This window comes from Zootoca vivipara, chromosome 12 (assembly GCF_963506605.1).
Source record: "Zootoca vivipara chromosome 12, rZooViv1.1, whole genome shotgun sequence".
Taxonomy (NCBI): domain Eukaryota; kingdom Metazoa; phylum Chordata; class Lepidosauria; order Squamata; family Lacertidae; genus Zootoca; species Zootoca vivipara.
Genome location: NC_083287.1, coordinates 13,429,512 through 13,448,866, shown reverse-complemented (window position 1 = coordinate 13,448,866; position 19,355 = coordinate 13,429,512). Strand labels below are relative to the sequence as shown.

The window sequence follows — 19,355 nt, the reverse complement described above, 5'->3', positions numbered from 1 at the left end:
CTGTGCCTTCTTCTCCAGGAAGCTGACACAGCCTGAACGCAACTACACAGTGTTTGATAGGGAACTTCTTGCGATCTACGCTGCGTTCCAGCACTGGCGACACTTCCTGGTGGGCGCAAAGCACCCCATCCAGGTGTGCACAGACCACAAGAACCTGGAGTTCTGGAGAACTGCCAGGGTGCTCAACCAGCGGCAGATACGGTGGGCAGAGTTCTTCTCGAACTTCAACTTCTCCATCCACTACATCCCGGGGGAGCAGAATGTCAGGGCGGATGCCCTCTCCCGCAAGCCAGAGTACATGGAGGAGGAGGCGCCACCAGCCCCAAGGCACATTTTCCCCCCGTCGGCATGGTCCTGCGGAGCAGCTGTGGTGAGCGAGGCAGAACTCACAGCACTGACGGCAGCGGATGACTTTGCCAACCGCATCTTCAGAGAACTGAGAGGGGGGAGGGAGCAAGCAAAAGACTTTGCAGAACGCAGAGGGCTGCTTTTCTACAAGGGTGCGCTGTACCTACCCACCACCCAGCTTCGACGTACGGTCCTCAAGCAGATGCACGACAACCCTACAGCGGGGCATTTTGGAAGGGACAAAACCGCTCACCTAGTCATGAGACACTTCTGGTGGCCAGGGGTGCGGGAAGATGTTCGAGACTATGTAAGGGGCTGTACCACCTGCCAGCGGGCGAAGGTGGTCAGAGCAGCGCCACCAGGGTTGCTGGAGCCCTTAGCCACACCACACAGGCCGTGGGAAGTGGTGTCCATGGACTTCATCACAGATCTGCCTTCGTCCAGGGGTAAGACTGCAGTGTTGGTGGTGGTGGACCTCATGTCCAAAATGTGTCACTTTATACCGTGTGCCAGGGCAGTCTCGGCAGAAGAGACAGCCAAACTGTTTGTTGATCACATTTTCAGACTGCATGGATTACCTTTAAGGGTTATTTCGGATCGTGGCCGCCAATTTGTTTCCAGGTTCTGGCGGCGGCTCATGAACCTCCTGCAGGTGGAGGTCAGCTTGTCGACGGCTAGACACCCGCAGACCAACGGACAAGCGGAGAGGGTCAACGCCATTCTGCAGCAGTACCTGAGATGCTACGTCAGCCAGCGGCAAACGGACTGGGTGGATCGCTTGCCACTAGCAGAATTTGCCTACAACAATGCAGTGCACGTCTCCACAGGGGTGTCGCCCTTTAAGGCCAATTACGGGCGCGACCTCAGATCTTTCCCAGAGAGGGAGAGGGAGGAGGAGGAGGAGGAGGGCCCCCAGGCTGAGGATTGGGCAGAGGAACTGGAGACGGTGCACCAGCAGCTCAGAGAACACTTGGAGAGGGCCAAGGAAGCGTACAAAAAGGGGGCAGATCGCCACAGGCGACAAGGGGAGGTCATCAGGGTGGGGGACAAGGTGTGGTTGTCCTCGGAGGGCCTTCCCACCAGAGGGAGGTGCAAGAAGCTGGCACCCAAATGGCTGGGCCCCTTCACGGTCACGCAACAGGTCAACCCGGTGGCATACAGGCTGGCACTGCCAGAGGACATGAGGGTGCATCCAGTGTTTCATAGATCGCTGCTGTCGCCGTACAGGGAAAGCAGCAGGCTCAGGGACAGCGAACGAACCCCCGAGGGAGGGGGGGAGAGGGAAAACAGGGAGCAACTCAATGAGGCCACGGCCATCCTGGATTCAAGGTGGGGGGTGGGGGGCCTGGAGTACCTCATGGCATGGGAGGATGCTCCACCGTCCCAGAATGAATGGGTTCCCGCCACTCAGATACAGGAGGAATTCTTGGTGGAAGAATTTCACGCCCTCTTTCCCCACAGACCCAAGCCCTGGCACATGGAAAGGGAGGGGGAGGAGGAGGAGGCACGGGAGAACAGCTCACCATGGCGCTGGGAAGCGGAGTTTGAGGAACCAGAGGATGAGGTATGGGTGTCGCCAAGATCCACCCAGTCAGAGGAAGGAGCAGATTGGCAAAACATTTTTACCCCCACCAGCTCAGACGCCACGGACTTTTTGGGATTCCCGTCCTCCCAGGCGGAAGGGGGGGGCTCGCAGGACTGGGGGGAGGTGTTCACACCAACGGGATCGGAGAGCACCGAGTTTTTAGGCTTCCAGTCGTCACCGACACATGGGGGGGGCCTGGGGAGGGGTGAAGGAGAGCTTGGGAGGGGGGTGGATGTGAGGGACAGGGGATATCGCGAAGTCCCTCCCCTCCTGAGTTCAAGCCCGTCCCCGAGCAAAGGGGAAAGCAGGGAGAGTTCCGATTCCAGTGGGGAAGCAGGAAGTCGTGTCCGAGGCTCAGGCAGGGTAGAGGAGCCAGGGTCCCAGGTGGGACAGGAAGGGGCAAGTAAGGGGGGAAGACCCATCCCCCCAACTCCAGAATTACGCAGGAAGAGGAGGGGCAAGAGGATGGGTCTGCCAAAGCTTTTGTGTTGGAGAAAGACGCGCCAAAAGCCATTAGGAGGTTCTGAAACCGACTGACAACATCGCTCCGTGTAAATAGCAATGACTTGAGCACTGTAAATACGCAGCACCAATAAAAGAATAAAATGCAGAGCTGCGTAGCGTCGTTACTCTGAAGTAGTCCACTCCGGCCACTGTGACATTAGGCTTTGGGCAGGTGTTGGAGTTGGCAAAGATTCTACTTTTCTTGAACTGTTTATGCAGGCTGATTATTCTGAGTAGCAGTGTAACTCATTGCCTGGTTTTGTTCTCTTAGGGAGAGAAAGGAGATGATGGGCTTGATGGAATTCTAGGAGAAGAGGTAAGTTATTTTCCATCTTCTTGTGTCACACTCTTTTTTTTTTTTAACTGTTGAAATAATTTAATTTTCAAAATCTTCTTCAAGGGATCACTTGGACTCCCAGGACACAAAGGAGAAAAGGGGGATGCAGGCCTGCAGGTATCATTTCAAATTCTATCGTCGCTTCCAAGTTTGACTTTGAGCAGAGATGGTAAGCCAATGTAATGTATAAGTAAGGAACTTTTACTTAATTCTCAAAGGAAAGGAATAGGCTGAGTACACACAGACTAGTAAAAAGTTTCGGATAGCTGGGCTTCCTAAGATATTGGAAAAATGGCTATGTCTCATGCATGGGAAGATTGCAATTTCATCCATCAAATGTTGGCGCTGAATTTTGACAGGGACACATTGTAGACATTGTGATCTTTGCATTTTGCGTGGTGGGCTTCCCAGTTTCTGCACATGATAATCTGGGGAAAATATATATGGCTTTCCTTCTCCGGGGAAAATTTCTGAACTGCCTGTATTGAGTGGCATCTCCCATCTGGAAGGCTGCTGCACTTTTTGTGACCTTGAAAATATTACAAAATCTGCCAGGTGCCCAAGCTAACTATCTCTTGCCAAACCGAGGTATTCCACACCAGTTTGATGGCACCTGAAGGGACAAAAACCACAAATGACATTTACAACAAAACAACAACAAAGGAAAATGTGTTCACATGGTTTAAAATGGGTTAATTGAGAACTGGATATAACTGTGTGTGTTAGCATGTCCCAGCCACCACTGAAAATCATGGCATCCCATAGATAAGAATCAGTCAGCCAAATGTTACCTGAAATAAATGGCTTTGATAGTCCCAACAAAAGGCTGAAATAGGAGAATCTCTGGCCTCCACCAGGAGTTCATTCTATTGCCTCGAGGGACACTTCAGGGAATGCCCAGCTCCTTACTATTGATATCTATTTCATGTAATGAATGCATATAGAGCAGAGTATTGCTAGTAGAACACAGAGATATAGAAGCTCATGCAGGAATAGTGTAGGGTAAACGTGGAAGACCATTGTAATTTCGAGGAGCTAGGTGACATGTCTCTTTCCCTTTTTCCACCCCCGGTTTAAGGTTTGCCGATTCATGATGGTATAACTTGTTTTCCACACACCTGTGTCAAGCGTTTCCTGGGTCTCCTGTGTTCTGAGTGCTGGTTGGCTAGTGGGGAGGATACACAGTTGCAGCAAATTGGGTTGGAGACTCTCAGCTGCTCCGCATTAGTTGTACCCGGTGTCCTGGGCTGATCATGAGTGATGCCTGCTAATCAAATCAAAGTTGGCTATAAAAGCTGTAGGCGGAAAGGGAGCAGTGAGTTTCTTCACAGATTGAGGCATAGCTGCCAAGTCTCCTGTATTCCCCGGGAAACCCCCGTTTATCCACCTGTTCCCAGCCGAAAAAACAGATTTTTTTTGTTTTCCCTCGGTTTATTCTGGTGTGGCAGCCAGTTTGGAACTGGGCGGAGCATGCTCAGAAGCGACTTTTGATGCTGCTTTGCCCAGTTCCAAAATGGCTGCAGCGCGACTTCTGGTGCGGCTACTTCCGGTCTGCTACTTCCGGTCCAGTCCCTTATTTCTCAGGCCGGAACTTGGCAGCTATGGATTGAGGTACTAGATGCTGTGAGACTGTTGGCCGGGGTCTCTCTCGCTGCTCTACCTGGAGCAGCTGAAGGGGAGATTGTGTGTGACTCCTGTCTGGTATGCTATACAGTAATTTGTGTTTTGTATGCCTGCTGCTATCTGTTGACCTTATGCAAATAAAGTATTGCTTATTCTTCATCCACTGGCGTGCTTATTGGCTCCAGATCCAGAAAAAACCCTGCCCTTGGCAGAAAAAGGAGGTCCCTTGTGTATGAATAATAATAATAATAATAATTTATCATTTATATCCCACCCATCTGGCTGGGTTTCCCCAACCACTCTGGGTGGCTTCCAACAGAATATTAAAATTCAATAATCTATTAAACATTAAAAGCTTCCCTAAACAGGGCTGCCTTTAGATGTCTTCTAAAAGTCTGGTAGTTGTTCTTCTCTTTGACATCTGGTGGGAGGGCATTCCACAGGGCGGGTGCCACTACCGAGAAGGCCCTCTGCCTGGTTCCCTGTAACTTGGCTTTTCACGCTAAATATCAGCCTCCTGAATTGGGTCCAGAAGCTAACAGTGCAGCTGTTGCAAAAGAAGTTGGCTTTGCCCTCATTTCCCAATATTCATTAGCAAATTAGCAGTAGCATTTTTCACCACCTGCAGATTCCGGGTCATATTTCCGTGCAGCCATATATCAAGCGCATTAGAAAAGTCAATTGTGAAGGTTACAAAGAGCAGCCTCATTGTACAGGAAAGGGTAGCAAGGTCCCAACTCTCTCGGTTTTAAAACAGCCACAAATCCAAACAGACAATCTGGGAGGTTTTCACAGGATTATTTTACATCTCCAGGGCAGCCCAGGACCAAGTGGACTTCCTGGTGATGAAGGTCAGAAAGGCTTCCAGGGAGATCCTGTAAGTATTCTCCACACTCCATGAGCATACTACACCATACATATGGTTGGTAGTTTCTGATTGTATTTATTATGCACTAAAATATATATCAACAGCCCCTCTTAGGGCTCGCCCAGTCTTGCGTTTGTCCTCTGCCTAGAAACCAAGGGTCCAAGTAGGCCTGGGTCCAACTCGAGGGGTTTTGCCCTTGCTCCATCGCTTTCTTCTGGAAAATCCGTTCTTTTGTGATAAATCAGAACAAATGTCAACCCAGAAAAAAACCTGATTGACATTTGCTGCGATATGAAAGGGCGCTACAATATTATTGTTATATATAAAGAAAATGCATGCTTCTCAACTAATTTAAAACCTTAAGGGTGGATTTATCTCAGATACTGATTACACAGTGAACGGCAACTTTTGTGTTACTCTGTGTATTATTCAACACTTTGGTTTTATCTTCATGAAAGTAAACCTCAGCTTATTTTTATTTATTTAGGGAGATTCTGGAGTGGATGATGATGTAGAAGGAGCGAAAGGTTACAAAGGTTCACAAGGGAGCAGGGTAACTATTGATAATTATAGCTTTGCTTATATCTTTTTTGTTTTTGAACACTTGAAAGTTCAATCCTTACTATAAGGTATTGATGAACAAATAAAGGTGATTACAAACTAAATGGATAAATTGCTTTGATAAATAATTTGATTCATTTATCACAGTTTTAGATAAGAATTTTCAAATAATCTCATTGGAAGAATTTAATTGGTAGCACCATGGTTTCTCTTTTGCTACAGTTCACCTTCTGCCAAAAACTATTGTATTTGTCTCCCTATCCACTGTGGCAATATTGCATAAATTACATAACTTAGGTAATTTACAAAATTGAGTAAATGACAAAAAAGTGTGTTGTGGTTATATTATTCCACCCCATTAATTAAGATGCAAAGGAAGTGAAATGTAAATGGGGGCAGGAAATGATCAGTTACTTCTCATTTGCATACTGAATGCAACAGCAATCACAACTGGATTTATTTCTGTTCTGGACATGGGACAAATAAGCAAAAATAAGCAATTACTGCTCCCGTTTCTGTTTTCATCGGAACTCTCTGACAACCCTAGTGGTAAAGAAGAAGAATTTATTTTTTTGTACCACGCCCACCTGACTGGGTTGCCCCAATATTCTGTTGTATATTCCAACAGAATATACAAAAATGCAACAGAGCATCACACATTAAAAGCTTCCCGGTAATCTTCATATACCGTGTTTCAATTGTTCAACCATTGGAACAATAACCTGCAGACAGTGTCACTTTACATGTATTCTGGGTAAGGGGCTTGTGGGGGTGAGATGAGAAATCCACAAAGATCAATGGATTAAATTACATGCAATCAGCTGGAGACGTTTTAATCAAGTAGCAAGCTTGACACAGTTGGACCATTAGAGGTATAAGAGTAGCAATTGTTCCATCAGTGACCATTTGATAGTAGTACTGTAGTCATCCTGCAACAATTGACTCTTGGGTCTTCCCTATTTATGTTTTTTTATTCTTACTACTTCAGGCATGTATACGAACGTTACGTTTCCCCACCAAGGTGAACTGTGTGCCTGCACTTTCTGTCTTAGTGTGAAAAGTTGAAAGATTAAGAGCCACAATAATTGCTGTAGAAACCATGGTGTAAAGTTACATTCTCTATCCGCAGGGAGAAAAAGGATCACAAGGTTTTACAGGCGAGAATGGATCTCCAGGATACAGTGTAAGGACGAACGTAGCTCACCTGGGTTTTCTTAGTAAATAAAAGATCGAGCAAATTCCAAACTAGACCATAGCTTCAGTATCCGAACCTTAAGTCTGACAATGGAGAACTTATTTTACGGTTCCCTGTTTGTGAAATGTCACATAAATCCTGTCTGTCACAAGCCAACCTCAAAGGGGACACACAGTAGCCTGACTCACCCCATGGCTAAATCCCCAACCAGAAGCATTTTAGGAGTGAGAGTCAAGGTCTTCCAGATATTTTGGGTGAGATGGCCACAAGACTGCCTGCACTGCTGCCGTGGTTTGCCATAGCAGCTGAAAAGGCTTTTTAAACTTAGAGTTTATAAAAAAAATGAATGCAGAATGCCTGGCTTGGGGGGCAGGGGCGGGAATGGCCTCCTTGGCTCTTAGTCAAAGCCCATGCAAGGTGAGGCAGAGAGGAGATGTGGACCAAGGACCTACAGGACCACCTCTCCTGGTATGTCCCACGGAAGACCTTACGGTCTTCAAATAAAAACATCTTGGAGATCCCAGGCCACAGGGAGGTTAGGTTGGCCTCGACCAGAGCCAGGGCTTTTTCGGCCATGGCCCTGATTTGGTGGGACGCTCTGTCACAAGAGACTAGGGCCTTGCAGGACTTGACATCTTTCCGCAGGGCCTGCAAGACGGAGCTGTTCCACCAGGCCTTGGGCCATGGGCACAGTCTGACCCTCTCTCTCCTTCTGTAATCCTCATAGAACTCTAGGCCTTATTTTGATTCTGAATTGATTTTAGAATGTATTTTAATTAATTGACTGTGTGATTTCATGTACACTGTGCTATTTTTACTTGTTGTTAGCCGCTCTGAGCCCGGCTTTGGCCGGGGAAGACGGGATATTAATATTAATAATAATTAATAATAAGAGAGAGGCCACAGCTATTTCAATGATAAGAAATGTTACCAAAAAAGGGGGTGGGAAGAGAACTGTATGAGGAAGAGGAGAAATGGGGAGGTACGGGGGAGAAGGGTGGTGATCCTGCAAAGATGAAGGAAGGGATGGTGGAGGGAAGAAAAGTATGCTGATGTTGCCATGCCTACGTTGGTTGGTGACGGAAGCATAGAGCAGGGCAAGGGCTCCATGAGCTGCTCCCTCGTCAAAAAGCAGGCCTGTGAATGTTTGTAGCATCAAGTTAGGACCTCTAAAGTAACAAATATTCCTTTTGTCGTAGGGACCAGAGGGACAAAGAGGACTTCCAGGTCCACCGGTATGTTTTTCTTAATTTTACCAGTTTCAGTAAGTATGCGATGAGACGTAACCACAGGAACTCCTGACTGCCCAGGTCAGTAAGGAGAAATTGGTTGGAGAGAGAAGAATAGATTGGTGGGAGATGGAGCTACCTGGCATTTTCATGCCACCACAATCCTGTCTGAAAGTGTAGAAATGAGGAATTGCGGGGTGGGGGTGGGGTTATATTTGGTTCACACTAGAAGGCAAACCTCCCTAATTTGCATTTGGGAACTGAGGAAAACCAATGCCAACAAGAATGTTCTTCTTTCAGGGGACAAAAGGAAACCCTGGTCCCAGAGGTTTGGAAGGAAAACAAGGCTTTGAAGGTCAACAAGTGGGTATTAGCATTTATGTGTGTGTTGAGGGAAAGGGTGTAAATCAATGGAAAATCACATAGTTTGAATAAATTTGTGATATATCAGTTTGCACTCTACCTTCTCTGTCTGTGTGTAAAAAAATTGCGCCTGCAATTGTCAGGGATTCTGCTTGTCTCATAAATCAACAATATATTAAACACACCACAGAATAACATTGCACAAATCTCGCAGAATAATTGTCCCGCTAAATACACAAGTTGTGTAGAACATGAAATAGAGAAACCTTGAGAATTTGGCATGAGAGCTTTTTAAAGGGGCAAGTGGTACCAGTGTATGCTGTTCTTAAGATAGTCGCTCTTTAATTATCCTGCCTTTCCTCACAAAGATGCTGAGAGCAGAAAGCACTTGAACATTTAGAATGTCTAAACGCATTCAAAAACTTCTTTAAAAAATAGTGTCCCCATGCCAAATCGCCAGATTGCTTTAAGACTTGGGCCAGAGAGAACTTAAAGAACATTATCTATGTGTAAAATAAAAAAAATTCCTTCAGTAGCACCTTAAAGACCAACTAAGTTTTTATTTTGGTATGAGCTTTCGTGTGCATGCACACTTCTTCAGATACCTGGTATCTTCAGGTATCTGAAGAAGTGTGCATGCACACGAAAGCTCATACCAAAATAAAAACTTAGTTGGTCTTTAAGGTGCTACTGAAGGAATTTTTTTTATTTTACTTCGATCCAGACCAACACGGCTACCTACCTGTAACCATTATCTATGTGTGTACAGGGATAAGTGTATTTGGAAAGACTTAACTTTGAGATAAATTTGAGTGTGTGCCCACCTGCCTAGACTGTGTCAAAAACAACATATAATAGATTCCGGAAGAGCCATGGTTATATATATGTATATATATCAATATATCAGAAATACAAATCTGTCTGCTTATGCTTATTGCAAAAGAAAGCCTTCCCACGTATTTTCCAGTTTTCAAATTCCTTTATGTTTCTGTTTAGTAGCATAGAGTTCATAAGCTTTCAGGTAGACATTTGGGTGAATTTACCAGACTTCTTAGATGTAATTTGTTTTCCAGGGGACAAGTGGCATTCCTGGTGAGAAAGGAGAGAAAGGACATTCAGGAAACAAAGGTCTTCCGGTAAAATGGCCTCATGCATATTTCACTGAGATTCATTTTTCTTAATACAGTGCTTTTCAAGCATTCTGAAGCAAGACCCGTCTGTGATTTCACTCAGCCATTTGGGATACACTTATAAACAAACTCTTCTTTTAGAGGCTGGCCTTTTTTTCTCTACAACAAAAAGAATTTTACATCAGTAGTTAACACTGAATAAATTTTGTATTGTATCTTTCACTATTCATGTTGATATCTCTTTATATAATAAAAACGTAAGGATGTCATCGCACAGCCCCAATTGAGGGATTTGCATGAAGTCAGGGTGGGGGCAGGGAAGCAAAATTGAAGGTAGGTTGCACAACAGCAATGGCCAAGGCATGGAAGTGAGAAGGGAGTGATCCTGTCATTTAAAATTGCCACTTCATTCCTGGAGGAGGAATGGCAGGGTGTTGGTAAATGGAGCAAGCAGGGACACAGCCCTTTGTAAATCTATATAGGAAGTATGTACATCAGTAGACTTTTAACTGTGACGTATATGGAGAGAGGTATCTCTTAAAAGAGTCGGCAATGGTGTATGGTTTTAAGGTTACCATACCTGCCAAGTTGCTGTCGGAGAAATAAGGGTCCGACCGGAAGTAGCAGACCGGAAGTAGCGCTGCCGCCATTTTGGAACTGGGCGGAGCATGCTCAGAAGTGACTTTTGATGCTGCTTTGCCCAGTTCCAAAATGGCCACCGCGCCAGAAGTCGCACTGCAGCCATTTTGGAACTGTCGCTTCTGAGCATGCTCCGCCCAGTTCCAAAATGGCTGCCGCGCCAGAATAAACCGGGGGGGAAACAAAAAAATCCGTTTTTTCAGCTAGGAACAGCTGGGAAAACGGGGATTTCCCAAGGAATACGGGAGACTTGGCAGCTATGAAGGTTACCAGGTGTCCCTGTTTCCCAGGGACAGTCACTGGATTTACAAATCAGTCCCCACACAAAATCCATTGAAGCTGAAAAGTGTCCTTGGATTCATTTTTTAAAATCTGGTAACCTTAGTATGGTTAGCCTGATGGAACAAAAAATTCGGTGAGAATGGGGTGTGGGGAGGGGAGGCCTTTGTGTGCAATTTACTCAGGAACATATCAGGCTGGCTTGAGACCTTTTGCCCCTTGTAGCAAAGGACAAGATGGAGCCTCCCATTCCATGGATTGAATACGACTAGACTTGCAATTGAATCTGATTTCAGCACTGGCAATGGAATATCCTCTGCTGTGCCTGAAGCCAGCAGGCTCCCTCAGGAGGAGCAGAGCAGACTAGTTTTAGGGAATAGGGGTACTGCTGCCAATCCCTGGCATCTGCCACCTGACTCACTCTGCCTAATGGTAGGGCTGCCCCTGGCCAGGATGCATTTTTGGGTTGTAATGGACGCGGGTGGCGCTGTGGGTTAAACCATAGAGCCTAAGGCTTGCTGATCAGAATGGTGGTGGTTCGAATCCCCACGACGGGGTGAGCTCCCGTTGCTCGGTCCCTGCTCCTGCCAACCTAGCAAGTAGATAAATAGGTACCGCTCTGGCAGGAAGGTAAACGGCGTTTCTGTGCGCTGCTCTGGTTCGCCAGAAGCGGCTTAGTCATGCTGGCCACATGACCCGGAAGCTGTCTGCAGACAAATGCCAGCTCCCTCGGCCAGCAAAGCGAGATGAGCGTGCAACCCCAGAGTCATTCGCGACTGGACTTAACCGTCAGGGGTACCTTTACCTTTAATGCACAGTATGGACCCAGGTGGCGCTGTGGGTTAAACCACAGAGTCTAGGGCTTGCTGATCAGAAGGTCGGTGGTTCGAATCCCTGCAACGGGGTAAGCTCCTGTTGCTCGGTCCCAGCTCCTGCCCACCCAGCAGTTCGAAAGCACATCAAAGTGCAAGTAGATAAATAGGGACCGCTCCGGCGGGAAGGTAAACGGCGTTTCTGTGTGCTGCTCTGGTTCGCCAGAAGCAGCTTTGTCATGCTGGCCACATGACCCGGAGAGTCATTCGCTACTGGACTTAACCGTCAGGGGTACCTTTACCTTTAATGCACAGTATGGGAGGCACTGTCTTCATACCCAATGGCAGCGGGTGCTATAGAGATAAATTACAGCAATGAGTATTATTGAAAGGTTCCACACATTACAGAAGATAAGAGTTTCTTCTCTCTCTCTCTCTCTCTCTTTCCTTTTCTCTTTCTCCCTTTCTTTCTTTCTTTCTTTCTTTCTTTCTTTCTTTCTTTCTTTCTTTCTTTCTTTCTTTCTTTCTTTCTTTCTTTCTGGTCAAACTTAAAAAGCTTGATATAATGTTTGTTTGGTTTTCAGGGAAACTTGGGAATCCCAGGCCCTAAAGGAAATCAAGGGAAACCTGGACCAAGAGGAAATGAAGTATGTTTTCAAATGTCTGCTATTAATTTTTCTACACAAAGTGTAAAGTCTGCCCATATAGTGTAAACATCAGGAGTGACTAGTGCAGCCCTCATCTAGTAACTCCTATCATTTCTAAACATTGGTTGTGTTGACTGGGCCTGATGGGAGTTGGAGTCCCACAACAGCCCAAAGACCACACGTTAGCCACCCGGCTATAAATGATAAGGAGAAAATTTCCCAATGCAGATTCTCCAAAATCTTTTTTCTCTCTGTGGGGAAAAAAACCAACCCTTTGCATTTAAATTAGGGTTGTTAACTACTACTTAATTTTTGACAGGAGCTTTTTGCCATTATGTGTTGCATGACAGAAAACAAGCAGGCATTGGTTTTCCTGTCAACAGGAAAAATTGTACCTGTCAATACGTTCCTTCTGTGCTGCTGTAGAAGGCACAGAGCTTCTGCTCCTAAAACGGCAATATTTTATTTGCCTTTATTCAAATAAATAGTCAAAACAGACTTTACATAGACAGTGGCTGAGCCAGTCTGTTCAAGGCAAAGTTTGTGCAAACATGTGTATTTCATAGTTCACATATTTTTTTATTAGGTGACTCGTGAGCTGAACAAACAAAAAGAGAAAGAAAGAAACAAGTATTTGTTAACAGTGAAAGAATATCTGTGAATTTGAGTCTCTAATTGATAAATCCCAAATTACCTTAACTAACCTTAATCCCACTCTGTCTGAAGTACACAGCTTATCTGTTTTGGGGGATTGTGGCCAACCACAAATTATGTTGCCAGTAACTTGGGCTGCCATATATACTGATTTTCCAGGACATGTCCTAGAATTCACCTCCGAAAATGGCACCCTGGATTATTTTTTGGAAATCAGGCAAATGTCCTGGAAATCCATCAACAGGGATTAAATTGTGTCAAACATGCCTTTAAAAAGCTTTGGTTCCCCCCCCCCCCAAAAAAAAGAGAGAGAAAAGCTCAACAACTCTGTCCTGATTTTCACTTTTAGAGCTATTGTAACCCTACCAGTAACTATTTCTCAGGGAATGTTTGCTACATATCTCATTCACTGTTCTGATTTTGATTCAGCAACTTTCCATTTTGGTTTACTCCTTTGGTTCTCATATACGATGTTGTACTCAATTTGCCCAACAGGGAGAACCTGGGGATCCTGGAAGGAAAGGACCAGCAGGGCCCCGTGGTCCACAAGGAACGAGGGTTTGTAATTTATGTTCATCTTACTCAAAGGGCCTGACCGAAAACCAAAAGTGTCTTGGGCTCAAAGGGTAAAGTGAATTGCCCCCATGTATATGACGGTAGCCCGCATGGTGCCTGTAAGGGGAAGGGCTTATAGAGAACAGCCCCCCCCCTCATTAGAAGCAGCCCATCTCCAAGCAGTCAGGAAAGCGAAGGGGCAGATGAGGAAAGTCAGGAGACGGGAAAGGGAGTGCCCAGGCTCTGGCAACATCCAAGAGCCCCTGCTCCACAGGCAGGAAGAGAAGGAGAGGGAGAGAGAGGAGAGGAATAAGGCAGACCGCAGACCCTTCCCCCCCCCCCCCGACACCGGAATTGAGGAGGAGGAGAAGAGGGAGGAGATTCACTGTCCCGAGGCTCTTATGTTGGTCCAAATCGCGGAAGGGGGCAGTGCCGGAATCTGACTCACAATGAGGAGACATGAAACCATCAGCTCGCTACACTGTAAATAATGTGCACCAATAAAGACTTTTGAAAGACAAGCATCAGCCAACATGGCCAAAGGTCAGGGATGAAGGAAATTGTAATTCAGAAACATCTGTCCCTGGTGTGTACAATGCGGTGTCAACAATTAAAATACCTTACCGCAGAAAGCCAAATTTGGTGACTTCCGCAACAGCCCTGCCCCAAGTTCACGATAAAACAAATATGTTTCATACACACTTTTTAAATATATTCCCTCGGGAATTGACCACCCACTTTTAAACATCTCTTGTCTGCCCTAGGGGGATGAGGGAATTCCTGGATATGGAGCAGCAGGAAAGAAAGGATCAAAGGTAATTACATTTTCCCAAAAAAAAAAAAACTTGAACTTGTTTTTATGCAGTTTGGAACTACTCCCAATTAATTACTGCAGATTCCCTTACACGGGTGCAAATGTCATTATCATCAATAGAGCCTAGAGTGCATAGCATTGGGAAAGGAATACTGCCTGGAGTTAAATTGCTGCATTAAATTCCTGTTTTGATATGACTGGGGAAATTCTAATCCAAAAGGGTACAGTTCTGAGTCCCAGAGTTTTCAAAATGAGCATATAAGGATCAGATATTTACTTGGCTGAAATCTAAAGGGGTTCTTTGTATGCAAGAAAAGGAAACACATAAGCAATTTTAATAGGTGTTGTTTTTTTCTTGTGCAGTTTTCATTATTAAAAGAGAGTTGTTGTTTTTCAAACCAAACTGCTTTTCCTCTTCGTGAGTGGGTGGATGGTTTTAAAACTATGTATTTATATAAAGTTGGGAGCTGATTTTTACTTTGTGAATGTTGAATGTTAAACTATGATCTACAAAGGTTGTGCATGAATGAACTATGCTTGCTTGGGATGGACTAGAATCTCTTTGTCACTACAAAAACCATATCCCACTTAAAAAAATTTAGCGCTCGTTTCTCGAAGTGATAGCATTTTCCTGTTGCGTTTCGTGATTGTTTCCTTCTATGCCTTGAGTTTATGCCTATCCTCGGCTTTGTCAACGTTTTCTTGATTAAAAAATAGCAAAAGAAACATCCGTCTAGGAATTTTTGCAATGTTAATTATAAAATACATATTTAAATTATAGGGAGAAGAAGGCTTCCCAGGAGACATTGGAATGCAGGTACCCATGTACATATATTCTGAGGGCCAAATCCCAACAAGGGATTAAATCCTAATGCAATCATTATTAGCATTTCTTGTAATAAATTGAACTGACTGTATGCCCTCTGCTTCCCAGTTCAGTGGCCATTGGGATGTCTATCATGGGAAGCAGAATAAGCAGAATATCTTACATTTTGATTTTTTCTTTCTTTGCTAGGACAGTCATTTTTATCTTCTTTGTTTTCTATTCAATTCAACAGGGTGCACGTGGAAACCCAGGCCTTCCTGGGGAACCAGGACCAAAAGGCGTTAGGGGAAGAATGGTATGGTGAACAGCAATTTGAGGGTTTTTTTTTAATAGTATTATTGGTTAGTTTAGTTCTTACATGCCCTTCTTGTAGTACTTATTTTTCAGCTTCTGCGAAGATGGGATTAACAGACCCCCCAAGTGTCCCTATTTTCCAGGGACGTCCCTGATTTAGAGAAGCCATCCTGGTTTCTGATTTGATCCTGGAAAGTTCAACTGCAATTGGTCTTCTCATTATACACGATAAAGCTATTTCTAGCCATCTCACCTCTTGCTTTTTCCTGTAAGACCCAATTGCTGTTGTTAACAGTCGTCAACAGGTTTACCACTATCAGCCAATCACCCATTCCCACCACCCTTCTGAATAATACCCCTCCCCGCCCTCTCACAATATATAAGGGTCTGGTGACTTCTGTTTCAGTGCATCTGAAGAAGTGTGCATGCACACAAAAGCTCATACCTATGACAAACTTAGTTGGTCTCTAAGGTGCTACTGGAAGGAACTTTTTTTACTAATTGGGTGTCATTTCTGATGCCGGGAAGATCCTTGTCTTCTGTTATTTTTGGTGAATATGCAAATGTACTGTCTTTTTTGATGTTGTACTTGAAACAGATTATGTAATGTTTCTAGGGTACTCCAGGATTAAAAGGTGAGCCGGGTGGCCCAGGAGCGTGGGGTCCTCCAGGACGTCCGGTATGTTTCGTTCTATAAACATATGCTGCTTTTTCTGCATCAGAAACAAGTCTAATTCTCTGAGTTGCTAGATTTCTAACGCACTCATCTTCTCAGGCCTATGAAGTGATCTGAGTTTTAGTAAAGCCATGCTCCCATCTGCAGCCAACTGGGGCTCCTTAATGCAACAATCCCCACAATGCTGGTGAACTGCTTAGCAACTTTGATTTCATCAGTTCTAGAGGACCACCTGCATGCTTTCGGAATTGGCGGCATTCTTGTCTAATAACTCTTTTCTGAACTGCCAGACCACTTTCAGAAGGCCTTGTCTGGGAATTTTTATTCTGTCCCACGACAGTGACAGTGTGGAATGCCATGGGACTCAACTGCCGCCCACTTCCTGCTACTTGCCATTAATATGAAAGCAGAAGCAGAAGCTGGGGGGAGAGTATTTTTACACCAGCCAAATGGTTTAAAACATTTTATATCAGTCAATCAAGTAAATGCAGCAGCTGTTGCTTTAACCCGGGGTTAAAGGTAAAGGTAACCCCTGACCGCTAAGTCCAGTTGTGGACGACTCTGGGGATGCGCACTCATCTCGCTCTATAAGCTGAGGGAGCCGACGTTTGTCTGGAGACAGCTTCTGGGTCATGTGGCCAGCATGGCTAAGCCGCTTCTGGCAAACCAGAGCAGCGCACGGAAACGCCGTTTGCCTTCCTGCCAGAGCAGTACCTATTTATCTACTTGCACTTGACGTGCTTTTGAACTGCTAGGTTGGCAGGAGCTGGGACTGAACAACGGGCGCTCACCCCATCGTGGGGATTCAAACTGCTGACCTTCCCATCTGCAAGCCTTATGCTCTGTGGTTTAGACCACAGCGCCACCTGAGTCAAAGGGTTAGAAGGCGTTAAAACAAACCATGGCTAATGTTCACCTTTGGGTAGGCATAAAGTTATGTTGTGGCAAATGCTGTAGAAGGAAGGGAGAGATTTGCATTGGTTAGAGAAGGTGGGAAAATGCAAGATGGGTATGGCTGAGCGGTTAACCATGGTTAAGAGATCAGAAAATGTTGCACCTGCACTTGGCTTATAACATAGATGGCATGGGTTCATATGTTACGGCACCAACAAGACTCTTCTATCAGACAAATACCACCAGCTGACCAAAGTAACTTTCAGTTCAACTTCTAGTTCTCTGATCTCAACCTTATTCTTCTAGGGTCCAAAAGGCGAGAAGGGTCTGTCCTCATTTTCGGTACGTACCTTATACCTGGAATGCAGTATTTATGACGTGTGGGTGTTTTCCCCTTCCAGCCTTGAAGTGTAAGTCTCTTTGCAACCATAAGGGATTGCATGGATCCACTTTTGTTGCTCACCTGTCACTCCTCACACCGCAGGGATAGGATTTCAAAGTGAAGAAACGTGCATAAATATTAAAGACTATTCCAAAAGAAAGTTAATGTGAGCAATAATTAAGAACATCAGAAGAGCCTGCTGGATCAGGCCAATGACTCATTTAGTCCAACTGGTCAGCCATCATGGTTAAGTAGCTATGATAGCCTTATCCTTCATGAATTTGTCTAATCCTCTTTTAAATCTATTCAAGTTGATGCCCCTCACTTCCTGTAATAGGAGTGAATCCAATAGGCTAGCTGCATGAAGAAATGCTTTCGTTTATCTGTCCTGAATCTTCCAAAATTCAGCCTCCTTAAATTTCCCAACGTTCTAGCATTCTAAGAAAGGCAAAAAACCTGTCGACTTTCTCAATGCCATGCCTAAACAATTTAGACAATTTGCAACCAGAAAGAACACTCCACAGGAACACCCACATAATGTGCTTTAAATAGGCATTATCAGCATCGCAGAGTGATGATAGCTATCTTGGGCTTACACAATGAACATCATTACTGGGAGGGATTTAAACTTGGGTCTTCTCAGACCTTATTCAACACCCTAATAATTACGTATTGGCTCTCAACATGCACTTTCTGCTTAGAAATCAGACGTTTCTTCTGCTAACAATGTATCTGTGTTCATTTTCATTCCCGTGCCACCCCAGTCCTGTGAACTCATTGAGTATCTGCGTGAACACAGCCGTAAGTACTGCCCGATTTTGAATTTTGATACCAAAAGGAGGAAGAACATCCTATACAGAGCCCAGTTAATATATTGACCACTTGCCTGCAGTTACAATAAACAGTGGGGCTGAAAACTCTGTTTGGTTCAGTTAACAGTTTTCAAAGGGCCTCAGGCTAGCGTTAGCATGATGCAATCTCATGTTGAGCTATGATATCCCAAGCAGCCATGGCACATGCAAGTCATTCCTGTTCAAAAGAGCCTAGACCACACGACTTCCTGTGCAGCCAAAACCATCCAGTCCAGGGTGGGCTGATTGGTAGTAGTATGGCAGGGTTGGATCTGGGAATATGGGCTCCTGGGAGATGCTCTTGGGCCTTTGAAACTGCATAAAACTGCATAGTAGTGATGTATGGAAGTGAGAGCTGGACCATAAAGAAGGCTGGTCACCGAAGAATTGATGCTTTTGAATTATGGTGCTGGAGGAGACTCTTGAGAGTCCCATGGACTGCAAGAAGATCAAACCTATCCATTCTGAAGGAAATCAGCCCTGAGTGCTCACTCGAAGGACAGATCCTGAAGCTGAGGCTCCAATACTTTGGCTACCTCATGAGAAGAGAAGACTCCCTGGAAAAGACCCTGATGTTGGGAAAGATGGAGGGCACTAGGAGAAGGGGACGCCAGAGGATGAGATGGTTGGACAGTGTTCTCGAAGCTACGAACATAAGTTTGACCAAACTGCGGGAGGCAGTGGAAGACAGGAGTGCCTGGCGTGCTCTGGTCCATGGGGTCACGAAGAGTTGGAAACGACTAAACAACAAAACTGCATAGTATATAAATCAATTGACAGCCCCAATAAACAGTTTTGTAGTGTAAATTTGAGACTCTGCCCACCAAAGATCCCCCTTTTTATACCATGGAGTTTTTGCATGGGATACAATTTGATGTTCAAAAGTTAGGGAGGGGAGGGCTCTGATCATCAAGATATCACATAAAAGCAAATGCACATTAATTTAATAAATGAATCTATTTGTTCTTTTGGATTATAATTTCTCCTGTATATTTCTATTCTGCAATCTTTACCTATTGTTGAAAATTAGGGGTTAATTTATTTTATGATTTAAATTATCGTTATTATCCAAAAACATAGCCCTCCTGATGGGGGCAGTTTAAGGGAAGTGTGCCATTAATAACTGTGCTTTTCTCTCTTTTAAAGTTTTCAAGGGAATCTAATTTGGAACCCTATCTTTTTCTTTCCTCTTTCCGTTTAGCTTGTTGGACGGGTGAGTATCGCACTAGCTGTTGTTGTTGCTCCACTTCCAAACCAGTGCTTTTTAAGCATTGCTCTGCATGACAGTA

The 19,355-nt window shown here is 44.9% G+C and overlaps 1 protein-coding gene across 2 annotated transcripts in view; it reads left to right on the top strand.

Moving 5' to 3' along the window:
- The window catches only part of LOC118091929 (collagen alpha-6(VI) chain), a 61,079-nt gene extending 42,230 nt beyond the window's left edge, over positions 1-18,849 (top strand). For both annotated transcript variants that reach the window (XM_035129536.2, XM_060280644.1), the window contains 16 exons: positions 2,709-2,753; positions 2,838-2,891; positions 5,212-5,274; positions 5,753-5,818; positions 6,956-7,009; positions 8,221-8,256; positions 8,551-8,613; positions 9,687-9,749; positions 12,058-12,120; positions 13,270-13,332; positions 14,094-14,144; positions 14,925-14,960; positions 15,202-15,264; positions 15,880-15,942; positions 17,140-17,175; positions 17,980-18,849. In XM_035129536.2, the coding sequence (XP_034985427.2) occupies positions 2,709-2,753; positions 2,838-2,891; positions 5,212-5,274; positions 5,753-5,818; positions 6,956-7,009; positions 8,221-8,256; positions 8,551-8,613; positions 9,687-9,749; positions 12,058-12,120; positions 13,270-13,332; positions 14,094-14,144; positions 14,925-14,960; positions 15,202-15,264; positions 15,880-15,942; positions 17,140-17,175; positions 17,980-18,093 (933 nt within the window). In that variant the 3' untranslated portion in view covers positions 18,094-18,849. The remainder of the gene's footprint in view (positions 1-2,708; positions 2,754-2,837; positions 2,892-5,211; positions 5,275-5,752; positions 5,819-6,955; positions 7,010-8,220; positions 8,257-8,550; positions 8,614-9,686; positions 9,750-12,057; positions 12,121-13,269; positions 13,333-14,093; positions 14,145-14,924; positions 14,961-15,201; positions 15,265-15,879; positions 15,943-17,139; positions 17,176-17,979) is intronic.
- Positions 18,850-19,355: the final 506 nt, after the last annotated feature.